The 21,723-nt window shown below is 37.4% G+C and overlaps 1 protein-coding gene across 1 annotated transcript in view; it reads left to right on the plus strand.

The window, feature by feature from the left end:
* The window catches only part of abca12 (ATP-binding cassette, sub-family A (ABC1), member 12), a 134,090-nt gene that overhangs the window by 89,663 nt on the left and 22,704 nt on the right, over nucleotides 1–21,723 (plus strand). Inside the window, exons 50-58 of the mRNA XM_049484972.1 lie at nucleotides 1,123–1,359; nucleotides 2,309–2,453; nucleotides 3,629–3,875; nucleotides 5,086–5,175; nucleotides 8,329–8,428; nucleotides 10,843–10,970; nucleotides 12,990–13,077; nucleotides 14,091–14,196; nucleotides 16,084–16,138. Of these exons, the coding sequence (XP_049340929.1) occupies nucleotides 1,123–1,359; nucleotides 2,309–2,453; nucleotides 3,629–3,875; nucleotides 5,086–5,175; nucleotides 8,329–8,428; nucleotides 10,843–10,970; nucleotides 12,990–13,077; nucleotides 14,091–14,196; nucleotides 16,084–16,138 (1,196 nt within the window). The remainder of the gene's footprint in view (nucleotides 1–1,122; nucleotides 1,360–2,308; nucleotides 2,454–3,628; nucleotides 3,876–5,085; nucleotides 5,176–8,328; nucleotides 8,429–10,842; nucleotides 10,971–12,989; nucleotides 13,078–14,090; nucleotides 14,197–16,083; nucleotides 16,139–21,723) is intronic.

Genomic DNA, 21,723 nt, shown 5'->3' on the forward strand with positions numbered 1-21,723 from the left:
TCCATATCACCCCTCTCAAAATTAAGGATTCAAGGATTTAAGGTGACTTTATTTTGTGGTACATGAGGTGGAACAAAATTGTTATCTCAAGGTCTGGTTACACCCAAAAGAGCAATAGTTAAAATAAAATTAATATAAAGATAAATAAAATTAAATAAAATAAAATAGATGTCAAGATAAATACACAAAATATAAAGGAGATTACCCCACTCTTCCCACATCTACCCCACCCAAAAAAACAAACATAGACTAATAATATAAAATAATCATGGTAAACGAAGGATCTTCACATCTTTAATCACAATATATTTAATTAATTAATTTCAGTTGATACAATCTCATTTTGAAATCAATAAAAACATTATAAAAGCCTCAGCAAAACTGCCATGCAATGACCACTACAAATGTCTGTATCTACAAACTTCTTAAGAATTAATTGCATAACATAATGTAACAGATGTAGCAAATATCTACATATACTGAAATATATGGAGTAAAAAATGCATTTTCTAGTTTTTGCTTAGGTGTAAAAGTGTCTCGGCTCATTGGCTACATTTGGGCCTTACTATGAGCCATGTAAAAAAAATGAGCACCAGAGTACAGAGTGGTCCAGCGGTCTAAATCGCTGCCACTATGATCGAGAGATTACTGGTTCGAGTCCCGGTCATGCAGCTTGCCAGAGCACAGTTGGCCTTGCTCTCTCAGGGTGGGTAGATAGATGGCGCTCTTTCTTCTCATAACTCCTTGGGTGATGTCGATCAGCATGAGGCATCTGTGAGCTCATGTATCAAAACCGAATCTCTGCGCTTTCCTCCGAGTGTGCTAAATAAAAAAATGAAATAAATAAATTAATAAAAGTAGAGCTTCTGCTGAAGTATTACTTCCAAAAACCTCATGTAGTGAAGTGAGTTTGCACTTATGTCCACTGGAATTAAGAGTACAGTAGTCTCTCTGAGTTTTGATACATGTGATTCTTAGATATTTGGTCCACATCAGTGCAGCAGCACTGTTCTGTAGAATACGTGAGCACCTCCTCATGAAACATGTATAATTCCCCTCTTCATCGCAGCAGGTATCACTGCTCCTCCAGTGTATGTGATGTGTTTTCCGTCGGTTCCTCAGGTCCAGCCGCCTGAATCGGAGGAGAAATTCGACAGCGAGGAGGTGAAGGCCTTCATTCTCTCACACATGCCCGAGGCCCGACAGAAAGAGGGGGAGGTTGGAGATGTAGTCTACTGCCTTCCTGCCTACAGCTCCCAGAATGCACCTGCCTACCGCTCACTGCTTACCAGCCTGGATAAGAACCTGGACTCTCTTCAGCTGGGCTGCTACGGCATCTCAGACACGACCCTGGAAGAGGTGAGAAAGATGTATTTTTTCATTTTTTTTTTAGTTCTGCATTGTAGATTAATACTAAATTCATCTAGACTATGAAGAAAAACATATATGAGTATTGTATATAAACAAACCAAAATACAGCTCTGGAAAAAAAAGAGACCACTTAACAGTGATGAGTTTCTTTGATTTTACCAAATTGAAAGCCTCTGGAATATAATCAAGAGAAATAAATATGATCGCTATCCATCAAACCAAGCTGAACTACTTAAATTTTTGCACCAGCACTGCAGGTATAAAGTTATGCAAAATCAGTGTGTAAGACTGGTGGAGGAGAACATGCCAAGATGCATGAAAAATGTGATTAAAAACCATTTTTTTTTTTAAACTCTTAAAACTTTATGAATATGGACTTGTTTTTATTTTTGCATTATTTGAGGTCTGAAAGCTCTGCATCTTTTTCTCATTTTGTGCAAATAAATGCTCTAATTGACAGTATTTTTATTTGGAATTTGGAAGAAATTTTGTTTGTAGTTTATAGAATTAAACAACAATGTTCATTTTCACTTAAACATATACCTATAAATAGCAAAATCAGAGAGACTGATTCAGAAACTGAAGTGGTCTCTAAAATTTTTCATGTTTTACTTTTTTGTAGTCAGCTTTATGAGGTAGAGTCGCCTGGAATTCAGGCTTTCAGTTAACAGCTGTGCTGAACTCTTTAAGAGCTAATTTGGAATTACCTTGATTTTCTTGCCTCTTAATGTTAGTCTGAGAGCATCAGTTGTAAATTTGTGTAGATGTAGAGCTGATAGACCTCTTTCTTTAGGCAGTGCACATTTATTTATTAGATAACAGTTATATTATAATAAATGCAAATCATTTTAATACAGCAAATTGCATCACATTACATGTGCTAGCTTAACCAGTTCGTCATCTTACTGTATATTTCCATATTTATTTTTTTCTCCAGGTGTTCCTGCAGCTGACGAGAGATGATCTGGAGCCGGTGAAGGACAGGCCGAGTACTGTATCAGAGACCGTGCAGGACACAGCAGCTTCCAGAGAGAGTCTACAGGACGACCTCAACAGCAGCATGTATCTTGGAGAGAGAGCCAGTAAGTGCTTCTCTTTTAATTACCCAACATACTGCACTCCTCTATAGTAAGAAGGTAAGGGTTTTTCTCCTTTTCAGTACCTCAGACCTTCTTTAAAAAAGAGTCTTTTCTTAGAGAGGCCTTTCTGCACTGTGGCTAATGTGGCTGTCTGTCACAATAATTAGGTTATTGCCTTTCAGTATATGAACACGACCTCAATCATTTTTACTGACCTCAATAGCTAGGGCAGTCCATTAACATGACTGAGCCAATATTTTAATATACATTTTTTTTGTTATACATCTATTAACAGAACTAACAACAGTAATAAACTTTATTAAATGGTTATATAATGTATAAATTAATTATTAATTGACACAAAAAATGTTATTAATCATTACTACGTTACTATACTTAAGAATGTTATCAGTACTGAATTGAATTTGTTACTTAAAATGTAGTAATGATTAATAATGTCCTACCTAATGCTAATGTGTACTAGTTGAGACATTCTGTAGCGAGCATTGTTATTTAATGTTTATTTGATGATGTAAAAGCTGGATTTTTCATCCATATGTGTGTGTAACAGTGTGGGTGTACAGACTGTTGACTGTTGTTCGGGTTTTAATAAGTCAGTGGCGCACCTGTATTTCCTGCAACCAAGGTAGAAACATGCCAGAAATTTACCTGAACACACATCACTTCCAGACCACCATGCTCATCACCTATAGGTGTTAAAATAGACTGTTGACAGGTTGTAAGATAGGAATGAGCATTGCGATGCACCTTGCGCAGGATGTACGATAGTGCCCTTAATCATTCACTGTTCCTGACAACCTTTATCTTCCTTCCGCACAGCATTGAATAGCATTTGACATATCGAGTGTATACTGACTTTAATTTCAGTCGCATCACAGTCCTTACCTGCTGACCCTACTTTATTTGATTGAATGCAGCAGGGTAGCGTAATTGGAGCTGCAGTGTGTGAGTGATGCACTGCAGTGTGTTTAAATAAGGAACTGATGAACTGCAGACTCTAAATTAACTCATGGACTTCAGTGTGTAAATAATGGACTCGTGAACTTCTTCAGACTGGACCCGGATCAGTGTATGACTGATGAACTGAGAATCTAATGAACTGATGAACTGCAGAACTGTGAAACATGGGGTATGGTGTGCTGTGGTCTCTGCTGCAGGTCTGACGGGTAACTCCACGGTGAGCGGCTTGGCGCTGACGGCGCAGCAGGTGATGGCCATGCTGGTGAAACGTTTTCATCATACCAGGAGGGACTGGAAGGGGCTAATCTCACAGGTGCTGCTCCCTGTGCTGTTCGTCATCGCCGCCATGGGCCTGGGCTCCATCAAGAGTGATCTACAGACCTTTCCTGAGATGGAGATTTCTCCAGCTCTGTACGACACCGGCAAAGCGTACGCCTTCTTCAGGTGAGCTCCGAAAAATCCTTGAAGCCACACAGGGGTTACAATGTAAAATACTGCAATATATATCAATATTTAATCAATCAATTTTAGAAAAAAAATTTATAACTTTTTATTATTTTGTAATATTACTTTTTATTATTTTGTATTATAATGTATTATCACAAGTGGATGCTAGGTGGTGGCTAATGTGTTGCTATGGTAATTATGTTGTTTCTAAGTGGATGCCAAGGGGTTGCTCTGGTGTCTGTGGTGTTTGCTAAGGTGTTGTTATGTGGTTGCTAAGATGTTTCTGTGGTATCCGTGTTGGTTGCATTGTTGTTTCTAAGTGGATGCTTAAGTTTTGCTATGGTGTCCGTGGTGGTTACTAAGGGGTTGCTAAGCACTTGATAGGTCGTTGCAATGGTGTTGCTAAACGGTTGCTAGATGGTTGTTAACGAGTTGCTGTGCGGTTGCTAAGATGTTTCTATGGTATCTGTGTTAGTTCCTACGTTGTTTGTAAGTGGACGCTAGGTGGTTGCTAATGTGTTGCTATGGTATCTATGGTGTTTCTAAGTGGATGCTAAGGGGTTGCTCTGGTGTCCGTAGTGGTTGCTAAGGTGTTGCTAAGCACTTGATAGGTTGTTGCTACGGTGTCCGGAGTGGCTGCTAAGTTGTTGCTATGTGGTTGCTAAGATGTTTCTTTGGTATCCGTGTTGGTTGTATTGTTGTTTCTAAGAGGATGCTAGGTGGTTGTCAAGGTGTTGCTAGGTGGTTGCTAAGATGTTACTATGGTATCCATGTTGGTTGGTATGTTGTTTCTAAGTGGATGCTAGGTGGTTGCTATGGTGTTGCTATGGTATCTGTGGTGGTTAGTATATAATGTACTTGCAAAATCAGTTTATAGTGTGTTTTACATGGCATTACTATAGCTTCTAGGTTGCTCTGGCCGTGCGGGGTGTCCAAAGTTATGACCAATAGCTGCTTTATCCAATAGCTGCTTTATCCAATAGCTGCTTTATCCAATAGCTGCTTCATAAATACTTACAAAAATCTTTTGAGCAGTAGCTGGTTTATCCAATAGCTTCCCCATACACACTCAGTACTGGAGCTCTGGGTCTTCTGCACACAGAGTAAGCTGGTGTGAGGCGGAATGTTGAGCTTTGCAGTGTGCAACCATTATAAATTCAACACGAAATCAAATCTGATGTATGTCTTTCTCTATTTCTCTCAACAGTAACCAGAATCCCAACTCTACTTACCTGGTGGATACCATGATGTCATATCCAGGCATAGACCACTACTGCATGAGCAACCCCAACACTGAGTGAGTGCTCTGAATAAACCTGAATGAGTCACAGCAGTGAAGGAAAACCAATGTGGCTTCTGTATGAAGACTCATAAAAAAATCATATTTCATTTGTAGATTGTTGTAATTTGCCATACTTAACATTATTTCATAATTTCATTATTATTAATATGCAAGTACACAATTAAATACATACCACATAGTAATACCATTATAGTTAAATGTTAGCTCTAACTTTTAATAAAATTCAACTTTATAGTAAAATTTCAGCCATTATAGGAGATGGTCTGCAATTAAAAATATGTGTAATATATAAAGGGTAATTAAGACATAAATATATATTGTCTATTCATATCTTTTGGGAGAAATCAATATACTTCTTGATTTTTAAACTGTTTTCTTTTAATTATATTTTAAGCATGGACATAAGACATACATGAGACATCTAAATAAAGTACACTTTAGTTAAAACATTTTTAACGAAAAACTGTTGTCCAAGTTTTAAAAAATAGAAAATAATGATTGATATATGACTTCCTTCATCAGAGTATGTAATGGTTGATATATATAAATATTGTTATTGGTTATTCGTTGAAAGTGCTTAATTACTTTTAGTAATTTTAAAGATATATTTTATGAAAATATGACAAAGTGTTGGCTTTTGCAAGAACAGTGTATTGCTGATAGAAATATAAGTGTATAATCCATCTGCCATATCAAAATGCAATATTACTCTACTGCCTTAATCCTTCACTTCATATGTCTCTTGTGCATTTCTCAGCTTATCACCAAATGCACACTTAAAACCCTTTAATTCTCCCAAGAATTGACAGAGCGCCTTATAATCCGGTGCGCCTTATGTATGAATTCTACCAGTCAGGTATTTAGAAGCAGTTAAGTGACTTGAGTTTTCAGTGAAGTTTCTCCAACAATAAGGCTAGGTGGAGCAGCATTAGCAGTAGCTGCTAACCGCTAAATTTAGTGTTGAGTATACCAGACTTTGTTCTGCTTGTTTGCCATGTTAAAACAAGCTATGTGTGACAAACCACTAGCTGGTATTGCCCTGGGTTACCGGAACACTTAGGGTTCCTCAGCTGCATCCAGCCTTAGTGCTGGAGAAACTTTATTGAAAACTCACCCTTCGACAAAATATTGGACATCTTAGCTTACTGTAAATAAACAGAAGCACTTTAATAGACAGATTTTAGGGGAGAAATCTGTGTAGATTAACATGCAGCACTTGTTTGACTTAGAAGTCATTAGGCTAATAGGCGTATTAGCTCAAAGCTAAAACACATTCCTGCCTGGTCTGTGTGTCAGTCAGTGATATTGCGATGATATTGCTAAGCCTCTTCAGCTGCTGCGTTTGTACGACCTTGAATCGAATGCTTTTCACCTGTCAGTGGTTTTTGATCTTGGAGTTCAGCTGACCTTCCTGCACTGTAGAAGAGTTCAGCTGTGAAAGCTAATGTGAGCTAATTTAGACCCACTAGAATGACCAAACTCAACCAGAACAGCGTTATTTACTGGATTTATCCATTTCTTGGCAGCGCAGGACTCTCAGTCTCAGTGGCAAAAAAGTATGTGGAGTGTTTCATAAAAGCATCATTTCAAGAAAGCTTAATTAGTCCTGGATAATTGGATTCAGTGGAGTCATTTTTGGCTTCAGCTTAAAACAAAAATAAAATGTTTTGGAATATTTTTTCACACACACACACACTTACACACGCTATATGGCCATAAGTAATGGGACACCTGCTCCTTCATTGTTTATTCTGAACTCATCCTAAACCTTCCACCCCAGAGTTATCCCAAAAGTAATTAATGGAGCTCCATCATTCTAGAGAACACAGTTCCAGTGCCCAACAGCACAGTGCTGGGGGGCTTGTTACCCCTCAGCCCAGACCTCCTGGTGTTAAGCATGGTGCTATAGGTTCATGTTCATCAACTCTAGAGAGACCTATTCCGTTTGCAGGACTTCTCCACAAGGACAAGACACACATCAACAAATTAATTTTAAAAGGGGAGTCCACAAATATATTGTTTATTTGGTAGAAGTGCAGCAAATCACTGTAGAAATCATTGTATTTAAATAACTCTGTTATTTGATTTGTGTTTTTTTTTTTTAAGATTTTTTTGCTGTGTGTGAATGTCACACAGGCCAGACTCAGGACAGACACATGCAGATACAATTCACAAAGTTTATTATTAAAGGGGCTAGACTCATAAGAGTAGTGTGGGGCAGGCAGGGTCAGTAACAAAATGGCAGCAAAATCATAAACAACATACCAGAGAGTAGTAGTAAGGCAATCCAGGGTCATACACAATAAATCCAGCAATACAAGCGAGAAGGCAAAAGAGGAATCAAAAAATACAAAAAAGAATAAGAAGGCAAAAGACAAAAAATGGTAAAACAACAATAGCAAAAAAATAGATTCACTACTTCAATACAGCACTGACTACGCAAAACTGAGGGGTGTATATACAGAGGAGAGCAGGTGAAAACAAATAATAGCACGGAGATTGGAAATGCTGTAGCATCACTAATACACAAATCCCCAGCCCTAATACACACACACACACACACATATATATATATATATATATATATATATATATATATATATATATATATATATATATATATATATATATATATATATATATTATTTTATTTTATTTTATTTTTTTGGTCTTTCATACTTTTTAGCACATTATTTTTTTCTTATTATTACCAGAGTCTCACAACAACAATCCATTATTGTCTTTTGCACTTTCTCTTTCTTTTGTTTTCCTCTACAATGCATTTCCTCTCTCTCTCTCTCTCTCTCTCTCTGTAAAGCTTCTCGCGTGTCATCCCAGGGTAAAAAGCCCGTATCAGTGCTGTTGTGCGTGCATCATTAGTATTCCATTTACACTTCCAGTTTATTGGACAGATCTCCCCTTGCACGCGCTTAGATCAGTGTTGGCACATGTCGGCCTGGACCTTAGAGGCGCTTTAAAATAGTCAGCCAAACAAAAATCCACTGAGTGTTGCTGTGTAGCCGGAATACAGATGTCAGCTAGTGTCTGTGTTTGTGTGTGTGTGTTTGTGTGTGTGTGTGTGTGTGTGTTATAGTCACTGTGTCATCTGGAGAGAGTTTTTTTTATGGAAATGTATTTTGCTTACAGAGTGTGTCGTGCGAGAGGCACTGCGGCATCTGACGGATGGACGTCCGGAGGCAACGGCTCCTCCTGGTCTGGGAGCTGTAAATGCGGGGGCTTTTTACAGGTGAGTCACAGGGACCCTCGCCGCTCCTGCGGGGTCTCGGTGCCGCACAGTCTGCTGCTCAAACACAACTGATTAAACTCAGCAGGGGTTCAGAGGGAACGCCACTATAACACCGATCCACTGCTCTATGATATGCTGTTTACTGCATCATAGAAACTTCAGTCACACCATTTCACTGAGAAATAAAGCCAGAAACTCCAGCAGCTTTTCCACCACAGCGTTATAATAAATGTGAAGTCACAGTTTGCTTTTCTAAGTGCATTGTGGGTATAATTAGTACTTGCTAGAAGCCTAGAAGACAGACCAACTGTGTGTTTCATTATAAAGAGAGCTTAATTAGTGCTGGTTAATTGGATTTAGAGCAGTTTTTCAACTTGAAATTAAAATGAAATATGATAAATTGTTTCTTTATGTTTTTTTTTTGTTATGCAAAAGGATATTAAAGGCATTTTAACCTTAAAAAAGTCAGGACCAAAGCTTGAACCAAGGGCCCTGTATTTGTTACACTGTAAACAATACATTAAGGGCGTTTTCAGACCTGTAGTTTGTTTCTATGATCTGAATCATTTGACGAGATCGTTTACTTGGAGCATTTCTCCCTCTGTTTGGTTTGTTTTCACACAGGCATAAATCTAAACACACCAAAATACTCACCGATAAACCTTGTGAGCACATTGTTTCCTCTGATTGGCCAGAGATGTCTGGTATGGGAGCAAAGAAAAAAGTAAATGTAGCGAAAAATATTCTGTGTTCCAGCATGTATATATTTGTGCAGTGTGAAACTGCTTTAACATAGAACGCTGAAGAGCATTGATTAGTTTGTACGTTGATTAGTGTGTGTCAGTCATCAGTGTATTGTCAGTTTTGCAAGTTCCCTTTCTAGATGTTGTGCCAAAACTCTCTATAACAGCAGGTGCATCACACAGCAGAATGAGATTAACAGATTTCTGTCAAATTCCTTTTATTTCTGATTATAAATCAGCATTAATCTACAGTTACAGTAGATACAGAAGTCACCAGCGCAGTCTGTGGCTGCCATACTGCTGCATGATGATAGACTGCCTCAACTTTCTATCATTGATCCAAAATCATCCAAAATCATCTAAAATCATCCCAAAAAATGTTTTTTTTTTTTCAATTGATCTAAGCCGAGACTACCTCTTTTGGTCCTTGGTCCAGAGCATGGTTTGTGGCACCTTTAACACCTGCTATTTTGCTTAATTAGGTCCAGGCCAAACAAAATTTGTATTGTATTGTACTAATATTGAACTAATATTGAATTAATTTAATTTTTGTGCACTCTAATATCTCTCATTACTATATTCCATACCATCATCCCAAGATTTTTGAAAGGACATAAAGAAAGCCAAGGGGGAATAGTGGTATAGAGGAGAAAAAGATGGGGAGCAGTAATAAGGTTAGAAGTAGTTAGTGTGTTAGAGGTGTTAGGAGAGTAGGTGCTCTTAAATGAGCTCTGTCTTCAGGATAGTGAGAAAGGCTTCTGCTCTGGTAGTGAAAGGTAGTAATTTGTCATTTTAAAACCAGTTTAGTCCACTGATATAATAATAATAATAATAATAATAATAATAATAATAATAATAATAATAATAATAATAATAGTAATAATAATAATAATGCATTTGTGCATTTGTTTTGAAGAGCAGCAATTTAATTTTTAATTAATAGGAATGTTTAGACATTGAAATCGGAATATAAAACATATTTAAATATTATGTAATAAATAAAAACACTGTTTTAACAGTTTTAATCAACATACTTTATCAGCTCATTTCCTTCCTAGTGAACTTCTCTTTTAAATTAGGCACAATGAGCTATACTGGAATTAGTAATAAATACTGATGTAATGTCCTCCATATATTTTGGGATATGTACAGTAGATATTATTGTTATTACATATATATATATATATATATATATATATATATATATATATATATATATATATATATATATATATATATATAATACGACAGGCTTACTCCAATTCACCACAACTGTAAACTGCTGCTCCAATACTCCCATTACATCCCATCTTGACACTTGTGTGTGTTGCTCTATTTGTCCTGCTTATTTTTCATTAGCTATTTATGTCATTTGAATGCATTCATTCATTTTAATTCGATTCAAGAACTCTGGCCTATAAATAAATGAGACTGTGATGTGAGCGTGTCAGGGAGGACGATCATGCTGTAGTCAGAATGCAGACAACAATAGAAACAGCCCAAGGCACAATCTGACTCCGGCAGCATCCGTGCTCTTACTCTGTCCCCGATACCGCCGGCGCTCTTTAGCTGTGTGACAGCACTCTGCAGATGCCTGACTGTGTTTCTACTGCTTATAAAACCCTGAGCCTTCACCTCTGCTTCACTCTTCCCTCCCTCTACCTGTTTCAGACCTGCCAGAAGCCCGTATCTGACCCGCCTCACAAAACCAACCCCTCCACTCAGATCGTCTACAACCTGACTGGCATTGACATCGAGAACTACCTCCTGGTCACTGCCAATGACTTTGTCAGAGACAGGTAAGTTGGTGGCAGTGTAAATGTACAGAGATTAAAATCACATTTTCACCAAGACTCACAAAATATATAGTATATCTGTTTTTTTTTACCTGCACTATATGAAAAAATAAGTCCACTATACAGCTCTGGCAAAAAACATAAGAGACCACTTCAGTTTCTGAATCACTTTCTCTGATTTAGCTTTTTTATAGGTATATGTTTGAGTAAAATTATCTATAAACTATAAACTAACTATTCTATAAACTACGGACAACATTTTTCCAAAATTCCAAATAAAAGTAGTGTTATATTTGCAGAAAATGACAAATGTCTAAAATAACAAAAATACCTCAAATAATGCAAAGTAAAGTTCATATTCATAAAGTTTTAAGAGTTCAAAAATCTATATTTGGTGGAATAACCTTGGTTTTTAATCACAGTTTTCATGCATATTGGCATGTTCTCCTCCTCCAGTCTTACACACTGCTTTTGGATAACTTTATGCTGCTTTACTCCTGGTGCAAAAATTCAAGCAGTTCAGTTTGGTTTGATGGCTTGTGATCATCCATCTTCCTCTTGATTATATCCAGGATTTTTTCAATTTGGTAAAATCAAAGAAACTCATCATTTTTAAGTGGTCTTTTATTTTTTTTTCCAAAAGCTGTATGTATTGGGATGAACCTGTTAATTCATTATTTATTTAAAAATAAAAGCTCAGACCTTCTACTACTGTAGATTATAGGCAATTATTGTGAGAATTTGATTGTCACTGGAAAATATTGGAGGTTGTATGGCTTCTATATTAGAATTTTCGTTAATTGTCCAGAATAGGACTCAAAATCGAATCGAGAATTGGACTTTATTATAAGTACGCTGTCATAATATTAAATAAGGAACACTACATACTTTTGCGTACAGTAGCTCACAGTGCACGATAGCTGACACCATTTCACAGTAACGGACACACCCACCCTACCCATCCTAGATCCTACACACACACACACACAACACATGCACACCACAAAAACTATTTTAAACTTAACATGTGCCAAATTATTATTTTTACAGTAAAGTGCTGAGCGCAGCAGTAAAGTATTATAAAGCATTATGTATGCCATATAATGCATCCTAAATGCATTTGTAATGCATTATGTATACAGTATTCATAGTAAGCGTTTCCAATTTTCTTTTTTCCAAGAGTATGTACAATCAGAGTATGTTGTTTTTATCATTAACTTAAATAATCAGATAACTGCACTAATTTTATTATCAGTGCATTTTTGAGTGCATGTAAATTAATAAATTAGAAAATGTTTTGAGAAGATGTATTTTTTACTTTTTTTGTTCAGTCGGGAGGCAAACTAGCTCCTCAAAATGCTATTTATGTTGCTCTTTATCAGATTTAGCCCTATTTTATTCCTCTATTCCATAAATATTATATATAAATGCATCTCTACATCTCATTTCACACCTAACCACAGATGACTTTGCTCCCCGCCAGTGAAATAAATGCAAATTAGTAGGGCAAATTATTACATCATGTGTTTTTTTTTTTTCCTGTTCGTAGATTCATTTTCACATCTATGCGACCCCAGTCAGCTAAGATATCAGTAGTTATGTATTCTGTTCCTTTAAGAGAATAATAATTGGATTATGAATAACAGAAAAGGAAGCACTTGGGTTACCCTACAGCTGGCCCCTTTGACCCATTGACACTTCCCATGTTGCACACACAGTCATCTGCAGTGGACCATGCATGATGCATGGAAATACTTTATTAGGCTATGCATAAAATAGTTAAGGCGCGTTATGCATTATTCATACGGCTCTAAAAAAAACACCACGCAGGCTCGTTTGGGTTGCGGGAAAATAACAAAGACAAATCACGAATGCATTGTGAGGGCAGGAGGTGACCGCTCCAATAACGAAGGCTGGGAATTAATGAGGAATTAACATGCCGGAGTGTGTTTGCGGTAACCTAACCTCTGTAATGTGTGTAAAGTGTGAAACTCACTCATGAGTGAATTGCTGGTGTTTCAGGTACGGAGGCTGGTCCTTCGGGAACGCCCTTCCCACTGATCTCCAAATGGACATCATGGAGGTGCCCAAAAACAGGACCTTAACTAAGGTAATCACAGACACAGCTTACTGTCAAATCACAAGTTCTAAATCGCAGAGCCCAGTTAGATCCAGATATATTATATATTTAATATAGATGGTTAGATAGACAGACAGGCAGATAGATAGACAGAATGACAGACAATCAGTCAGACCAATAGATGGATGGATGGATGGATGGACATACAGCCAGCCCAGGGGGAAGCCCAGGGGGAATCACTACACACTGATGGTGAGTGTTAGTCGGAAACTGTTGGACACACCCAGTATGCAAATAGATTGTGACAGAAGCCAATGGAAAAGAAGCTGCGAGTGACAAAATGACTAATGTAAAACAGACTTAAATCATTTGAGTTTAAACAACATATGGGTTTATAGTGTATATATATAGATAGATAGATAGATAGATAGGTAGGTAGGTAGGTAGGTAGGTAGGTAGGTAGGTAGGTAGGTAGGTAGGTAGGTAGGTAGGTAGGTAGGTAGATAGATAGATAGATAGATAGATAGATAGATAGATAGATAGATAGATAGATAGATAGATAGATAGATAGATAGATAGATAGATTTATATTTTTACAAGCACTTCACAAATAAAAACAGTGTGCTCTGAAGTTTAAGAGTCTGGAATATTTTGTTAGATTTATATTTAATTTATTTTACAAAATGATGATTCACAGGTTTTTATACAACAAGAATATATTGATGCATAATCAATAATCAATCTAATTTGTAGATTTTTTGGTCTATTTTTTTTAGCTTGACATTTTAACCATGTTAACTCTTATTGCAGTCATTTTAGACATTCTAAAAAATGCCAGGGACTTCCTTAACTTTCAATTGAAATCAATGTAAAAAGACATTTCTCTTGGTCTATTCATCATGACATGTTGGTACTTATGCAAGCTTTAGTTTTAGATGTTTCAGATCTAGCTGTGCAGATGTAATCAATCACTGTGAACAGCACATCAATAATGGAAGGAAAATAGTGATTGGTGTAGTAAGGCCGTGTTACTCTTTATGCAGGTGTGGTACAACCCTGAAGGTCACCACACGTTACCTGCCTACCTCAACAGCCTCAACAACTTCATCCTGCGCTCCAACATCCCAGCAGACCAGCGGCAGAAATACGGTCAGTGATATGTGCACTTCAGTACAGCTATTTACTTCACAGCTCGCTTGTAAGGAACTAGTTTTTGGGTGGTTGTACTAAACCCTGAGTTTATTAAGATATTTAATTATACAATGTTTCAGTAACACTGTTTAAGCTTTTACTCTGATTATATTGTTTATTTAGTTATTAAGCCTGAATTAGACACGTTCATATATGATCTGTTAACTGTGCATTAGATTATTAGATGTGGCCTTTAATTTTACATTATGGAGGACTTGTTATGTGACTGGTGCACCTTATATTGGAATTTTATCACTCTGTTGAAGTGCAGCATTATACAGGAAATTCAGTAAAGTTTCTCCAGCACTGAGGATGGAGCAGTATTAGCATTAGCTGCTAACCACAGCACTAGCTCTTTCGCCACTCAGATGCAAGAATATTGGACTGTAGTTGGATATCGCCCTGGCTTACCAGAACACTCAGGGTTCCTCAGTGTAGCACTGTTGGGTGCCATTTACTAGCGCTAAGTGCTGCTAACTGCGGCTAACCATGGCTTGCTGCTAACTGCACTGTATATATATATATATATATATATGCATACATATACATGCATACACCTACATATCTATTTACGTACAAGCACTTGTACGTATATACATAAATACAGATATGCACTGATGCACTTCTGCATAATACTACAAATGCTACAAATACCCAGTTAGCAGTCTATTGGCCCTCTTTAACACAAGAAAAAAATCAAGAAAAAATCAGTACATTATATAGACTATAAATTATATAAATTATATTAAAATCAGTACATTATTAACAACCCTAAGATTGGCAGTGAATTTTTAACAGGCGCATCCCAACGCCAAAATAGGGCCCATAATAACCAATAATGCATGTAAAATAGGAAAAAAAATTAAACAAACTCATTGCAGATTTTTATATAAACAGCGCTGCTCATTCATTTCTAGCTTTTCCATTGACCTCAGCTGAAGTTTAAAACATGGAGTTGTCTGGGAGATATAAACAGTATATTTTAACACTGACCACCGTCTCTGCTTTTTCTGCTTTACTGGAACAGATCACATCTCAGCATGTCCTGTAGTGATCAAAGCCTCTGACTTTGATGTTTCTGCTTATCAGGCTGGAGAGAGCGAGAGTTTAGCAGAGAGCAGCAGAGACTCCTGCAGAGCTGAGAGCTTCTCACTGATCTCAGACCTATTAGATGATTCTAGACATAGACGTATAATTATTCATAAATACGAAGCAGAAAAGCGATGCGAGTAGTGGCTCAGCAGATGGTCATTGGAGGTGGTGATATTAATATTATTACAGAAGCTCCAGGAGAGCTTTAGGCAGGCATTAGAAGATAGAAGCCTACAATGCTACCATGCTTTGTTTACAAATGCAAAGTCATCCATATGCTGCCGCCTCAGCCTGTGCTCATTACGTCGTCCTAAGGCTGGGCTGTTGTGCAACAGCTGCCGCAGTTCCGCAGTGCCAGGGCAGGGGGCAGTGTTCCTCTTCAGCAGCGGGGATTGTCGTCAGTGGTGTTGAGAGCCGGAGTGAAGTGTATGAAGCAGGACAGGGGCTCCAGTCTTATTTCAGCAGCGCTGCCAGGCCAGGCCTGGTGGCTCAGATTCACTGGCTGCCTCCAGGGCAAGATTAATACAGGCCCGGCAGTCAATAAGGGAAAAGGGAGATGCAATCATTCAAATGTAGCCGGTGAACTCGCCGGGGCCCGAAACGGAGCATAAATCCAGCGGGGGTCCGTCAGAGCGGCCGCCCGGTGACGTGGCTGGGGCGGAAGTGTTGTGTGAATGTGAATTGTGCATGCATTAAATCACGTCTTCTCTCTTCCAACCCCACCCCCCCCCCCGCCTTTCCCCTTTCCCACAGCAATCTCGCTGTCCAGCCATCCCTACCCAGGCCAGGTGGAAGATGAGGATGCCATGTAAGGACACTTTCATTTCCTTTTACTTTAATAGAACCAAGGACACCTTCACAGCATCTAGAACGCATTCATGGTCTTAGCACACCTTTATAGCAGCTCGGGCACCTTCATATAAAACCTAGAACAGGGGTGTCCAAACTTTTTTTGTTGGGGGCCAGAAGGAGAAATATATTTGAAGTCACGGGCCACAGATTCTGTAATAAAACAAATAATGAAATATACCACTTTAAATAATACTTTTTTCCTGATTATTTCATTTACACACCATTTTACTTGACTAACTATCTTTATCTTTGACAGTGTTGTGTAAACTCTGTGCTAGAAATGCGCACCCTCTCCGCTTTTAGACTCTTTGGCCCGTTTTTCTGCGCTAGAAATGCGCACCCTCTCCGCTTTTAGACTCTTTGGCCTGTTTTTCTGCGCTAGAAATGCGCACCCTCTCCGCTTTTAGACTCTTTGGCCTGTTTTTCTGCGCTAGAAATGCGCACCATCTCCGCTTTTAGACTCTTCGGCCCATTTTTCTGCGCTATAAATGCACACTCTCTCCGCTTTTAGACTCTTTGGCCCGTTTCTGACACCTAGCGTTCAAACTTTGAATCTCACATTATAAAAACCTGCTTAACAGCGGGACAATTTTCATTCTATTGCTAAAATACCTCGCGGGCCGCTCCAAAAAAGGAAACGGGCCGCAAATGGCCCGCGGACCGTAGTTTGGACACCCCTGACCTAGAACCATGGGCTCATCTAGAGTGGGTTAGGCTACGAAGGACCTGCAAAGTACATAGGATGGTGCCACTTTAAAATAAGACTACCTTTATAAAGGGTTTATAAATGGTTTACAATTAGTTTATTAACGGTTCATTAATTATCAGTTATAACACATACATAGAAAGGGCAGCAATGACCTGTTGTTTGCCAAATAGTGAACCCACAGCCATCTATATTGTTGCCCTTTCTACATATGTGTTATAACTGATTATTAATGATTTTTAGGGCATTTACAACCTAATTAGTAACCATTAATAAACTAATTGTAAACCATTTATATACCCTTTATAAAGGTAGTCTCATTTTAAAGTGGTACCCAGAGGACATATAGGGTCACTTAAGACACTTTCATAGAAAAGCGCACATTGGATGCATTCAAAGCTTATAAGACATGTCTTTAGCCCCTAGTACACTTTTTTTACCGTCATCTGCACCTTAATAGCACCAATGCAATGATACATTCATAGCATAGGACATTTGGGTTCACCTAGGACACATTTAGCACATGGGACACCCTTAAAACACCTAAGTCACCTGCAAAGAATCAAGAACGCTTTCATAGAACCTTAATCAGTACAGCCAACTAGAGAAAAAAGCAGGGTACTTTAATAAGTTGTTGGTTGGTTTCTATGGTCGGAATCAGTTGATGATTTCCTTTACATGGCGGGTTTTTTTTCTCCCTCTGTTTGGTTTGGTTTCACATGCATAAACCTAACTGCACTAAAACATGCATCAATAAACCATGTGAAGCTGCCTTAACACAGAACACAAAAAAAATTGCCGCTGTGCTTTCAAACATAGTGTTTTCAGTGGGACGTGCAGCACAGATGTACATGTAGTAAATGAAGTTGCGTGGCTTTGAGCAGTGAACGCAGCACAGACCATGCGTGTAAACAGCATGGAGCAGCAGAGACAGCATCTGTTCATATCTGTGGTAATTAGTGTTATCTGGTTAATATATATGATTAAACTGCGCAGTAGTTTAGCAGTTTAGCTCAAATAAAAGGAGTATATTTGATAGATAGATAGATAGATAGATAGATAGATAGATAGATAGATAGATAGATAGATAACTGAGGATAACTGATGTCAGCCATACAGAAAGTGCAAAATAAGTTATATAATAATTTGAATTTAGCAGTGCAAAAGATAGAACAGTAGATGAATGAACTAGTGAGTGAACTACTAGTGCTACATAGGGTAGAACTATAAAAATAGTGTTATAGGCATCAGCAAGTCTGAGAGTGTGTCCATAGCTGAGGGTGTGTCCATGGTGTGGCCAGAGTTACCAGAATGAAAAAGTGTCACAGAGTCTTTAGTTTGCTGTGCTGAGAGGAGTTGAACAGTCTTATGGCCTGAGGGACAAAAGACTTTCGGAGTCTGTCTGTGGAGCAGGACTGGGACAGCAGTCTGCCGCTGAATGAGGTCCTCTGCCTGGTGATGGTGCTGTTAAGAGGGTGGTGGACATTGTCCATGGTGTTGATGAAGACCGGATCACATTCTCACCACAAGAGCAGCCCTCCAGAGTTCATTTGGGACCAGACCGAGAACACCTCCACTAGCTAGCAGGTCATGGTCTGGTTGTTTTGATCCACACCCGAGTGTGATTACTTTTTAGGTTTTCACACCTGCTCAATCAAACTGCATTAAGTGTACAAACGAACCATAGTCTGTGTTTTAATCTGATCAAGTATTGCAAATAGTGAAAATGCCCTTACGTTCACTTATGACACATTCATAGCACTTTGGCCACCTAAAGCTCATCTAAGGTAAAAAGGCTGCCAAGCTCCAAAATCAGCAGTCAGTTAGAGGAACAGCAGCAGGGAAAAAAACTGATGTGCTCAGAGTAATGCAGTTTGACTACTGTATTTACTCCTCTTTGATCACTTTAAATGGATTTCCTCTGAGCTCGGGTTATCGATTACGGGCCCAATATAATATGCGGATGCTCTCAAGGTGACTCAGAGGTTAATTCATTCCGAACTTAACTCGCAGCTTGCGACTTTAAAGACTGCCGCTTCATTTGGAAGCCGAGCTCTGCGAACGCGAGCGCTGTTATTTTACTTTTTAGGCGACTGGTTTAGTCTGGCTAAAGTCTGCTGGGAGAAATGTCTGAGGATAAGAAAAAAGGTGCGTAGGAGGGAGAAAACTAGAGAAAGATGAAAGTTGTGAAAGGAGAACAGCTGTAAGATTAGAAAGTTGTAAACCCCTTGATTAAGGGTGTAAGTGTTTGTATTATCATATGCCTGTTTTACCTTCCTTCATTTATTTTACAGTGTTTAAACTGTTTAAAGCTACAGTACTAAAGCTCAAACATTTGGACATAGTTTGTTCAAAGTTTTTCTTTATTTCTACAGTGTAAATTAATATTAAAGACATTAAAACAATTAAGGGACACATGGATACATGGAATTATGTAGTACCCAACTTTTGCTTCAACAATAAACAGAATAAAGAATAAAATAGCATTGTTGTTTCCTTAAATCTTAAATCTTAAATTGTGAACACACAGGTCAGTATCTGTCTCTGCTGAGACACGCAAAAGTGCTGCAGTGTTAAGATACGGACGTGCCAAAGTCAGAGCTCACCCGACTCTTAACCCTCCTATTATCTTTGGGGTCAATTTAATGTTTGACCCCATTTAATGTTTAAAGCCTCTGAAAAAAGGTTTGACATTAGTTTTGTGATTCATATTTACCGTCTTCTTCTAATTTGATAAAGACAAGAAGTAAAACATGAAATGGTTCAAATATATCAACTTTAGTGTCTGTTTTATTAGGCTGTTTTATTTGTGTAAAACAGAAGAAATCTCACAAACTGTACACATATTTGTCTGGTAATAATGTCGAGTTCACTGTTACATTCAGTTTTATTATATTTCTCTAAACTTACCTTCAGTTTAGGCCCTGACTTAACAACATATAACTTATAATAATAGTAATAAACCACTTATAATAATATTACCAAAACCACTAATAATTTGTCAAATAAAAAATAAAACTGGTAAGTAAACTTTGCTAACACTTTTAATTATCTGGAATTATAACCATTTTTTTGGAGGTTTAAAGTGCTGGGATCATATTAACCCAGAGAATAAAGGGTGTTACTAAATTGGAGGATAGCAGGAGGGTTAAAGGAAATGACAACTAGAACACTGATTGGTTTATTTCACGTTACGCAGAAATATTCAAGATCTTTGTCCAAATTCAAGCAGTTTTAGGCACATTTGCAACACTGACCTTGTCTTTGTACAGAAAGGTCAGATGAATCTTTGAAGCTCTTTTCCTTTGAAGTTTATGTTCAGAAACCTGTCAGGAGGATCTGATCTGCTCATCAGAGACTATCACACAAACTTGTGGAGTCCTTGGTTATCATAAAAGTGTTCTCAGACTATTGGACTTACATATTCCTGTCCTATTCTAGGCTGAAAAGTATGTAAATCTCAGCAGCTCTGTTAATATAAATCTGATATGTCCAATCATGCTGATATATAATATAGGCCATTATAATAATATTTATATCAAAACGTTTGTATGAGTGCTGTATGAGATCATTCATGAGACCCTGCTGTGAAAACCTGACACATCTAGAAAAAAAGAGGTTTGGTTATTAATAATTATAATAATAGTAACATCATAATAATGATGATTCATAATAATATTGATAATAATACTAATGGCCCATCATGGCTTCCTTGATTCCCAGCTCCAAAAAGCAGATAAAACTGTCACTTTGACTAATATTTAAGTCAGTAACATCAAAGCTGCTGGGAGTGAGAAACGTGGTTTGTATAGAAATGCCATTAATATTTTATTAACAAACTTCATATCTGTGTTATTTCAGAACTGTGATGATTCTTGTTAATTTGAATATTATATTTCTGCTTTAAGTAGCCAAGCAATCTTAAGTTATAAGTTATTCAACTGGGTTGTTTTTTAGAAGCTGATTTTTAGAAGCAATGCAAATTAAATAGGGCAATAAATATCTAGACGATCCAGGAATTTGAACTAGCAACCTTCTATGAAAAAAAAAAAAAAACACTTTAGAAAAAACGCATTAGAAAAATATGTTTATTTTAAAAGAGAATATTGTTTTACTAACTGAAAATAAAAATAAAAATGTGTCAAAGTTGGATAGGCTAGTGGATAAGCTAATTTGCTTATGAAATTTGAAATTGACTCTAATTTTAAGCTACTTTGGATAAGGACTGTTTTAAAGCTAACTAAACATGTCCTTTAAAAGGTATAGGTGGTAAATGGGAAAAAAATATGAATAATTTATTAAAATAAAAATAATTTAATGGGTTCCAATGATATGGAAATAAATGAAGAATGGTTTATAACAATGAAACCTGTTTCACAACCATTTCAAGTTTATATTTTAAAGTTTTTTTTAATGTTACACTCTAAGAAAAGTAAGTACAGATTTGTACTTAAAAGAGTACAAAGCTTGTCGCTGGGGCTGTACCTTATATTGAGGTACAAAAAAGTACCTTTCAGTGAAAGTCCTTTTTTGTACCCATGGTTTTTGTGCCAGTTAAGATTATAAAAATTATAAACATTATCATCAACTAAATTTGGCTCAAAAACTTGATGATCCAATATTGTCTGGCTTTCAAATACAAAATGTGCAATTAAAATATATATTGTTTATTAGTACAGTGATGCAGAACACTGAATGTACCTTTTGTCTAGTCAAATGGTACAAATTTGTACTTATTGCTGTTGGGAATGACTTTGTACTTCAGAGGGAACAAATCTGACCCTGTAAAGACCAATATTGTACCTTGGAGGGTACAATTATGAAGAGTGTACCTT

Source organism: Astyanax mexicanus, chromosome 11, assembly GCF_023375975.1.
Source record: "Astyanax mexicanus isolate ESR-SI-001 chromosome 11, AstMex3_surface, whole genome shotgun sequence".
Lineage (NCBI taxonomy): Eukaryota > Metazoa > Chordata > Actinopteri > Characiformes > Acestrorhamphidae > Astyanax > Astyanax mexicanus.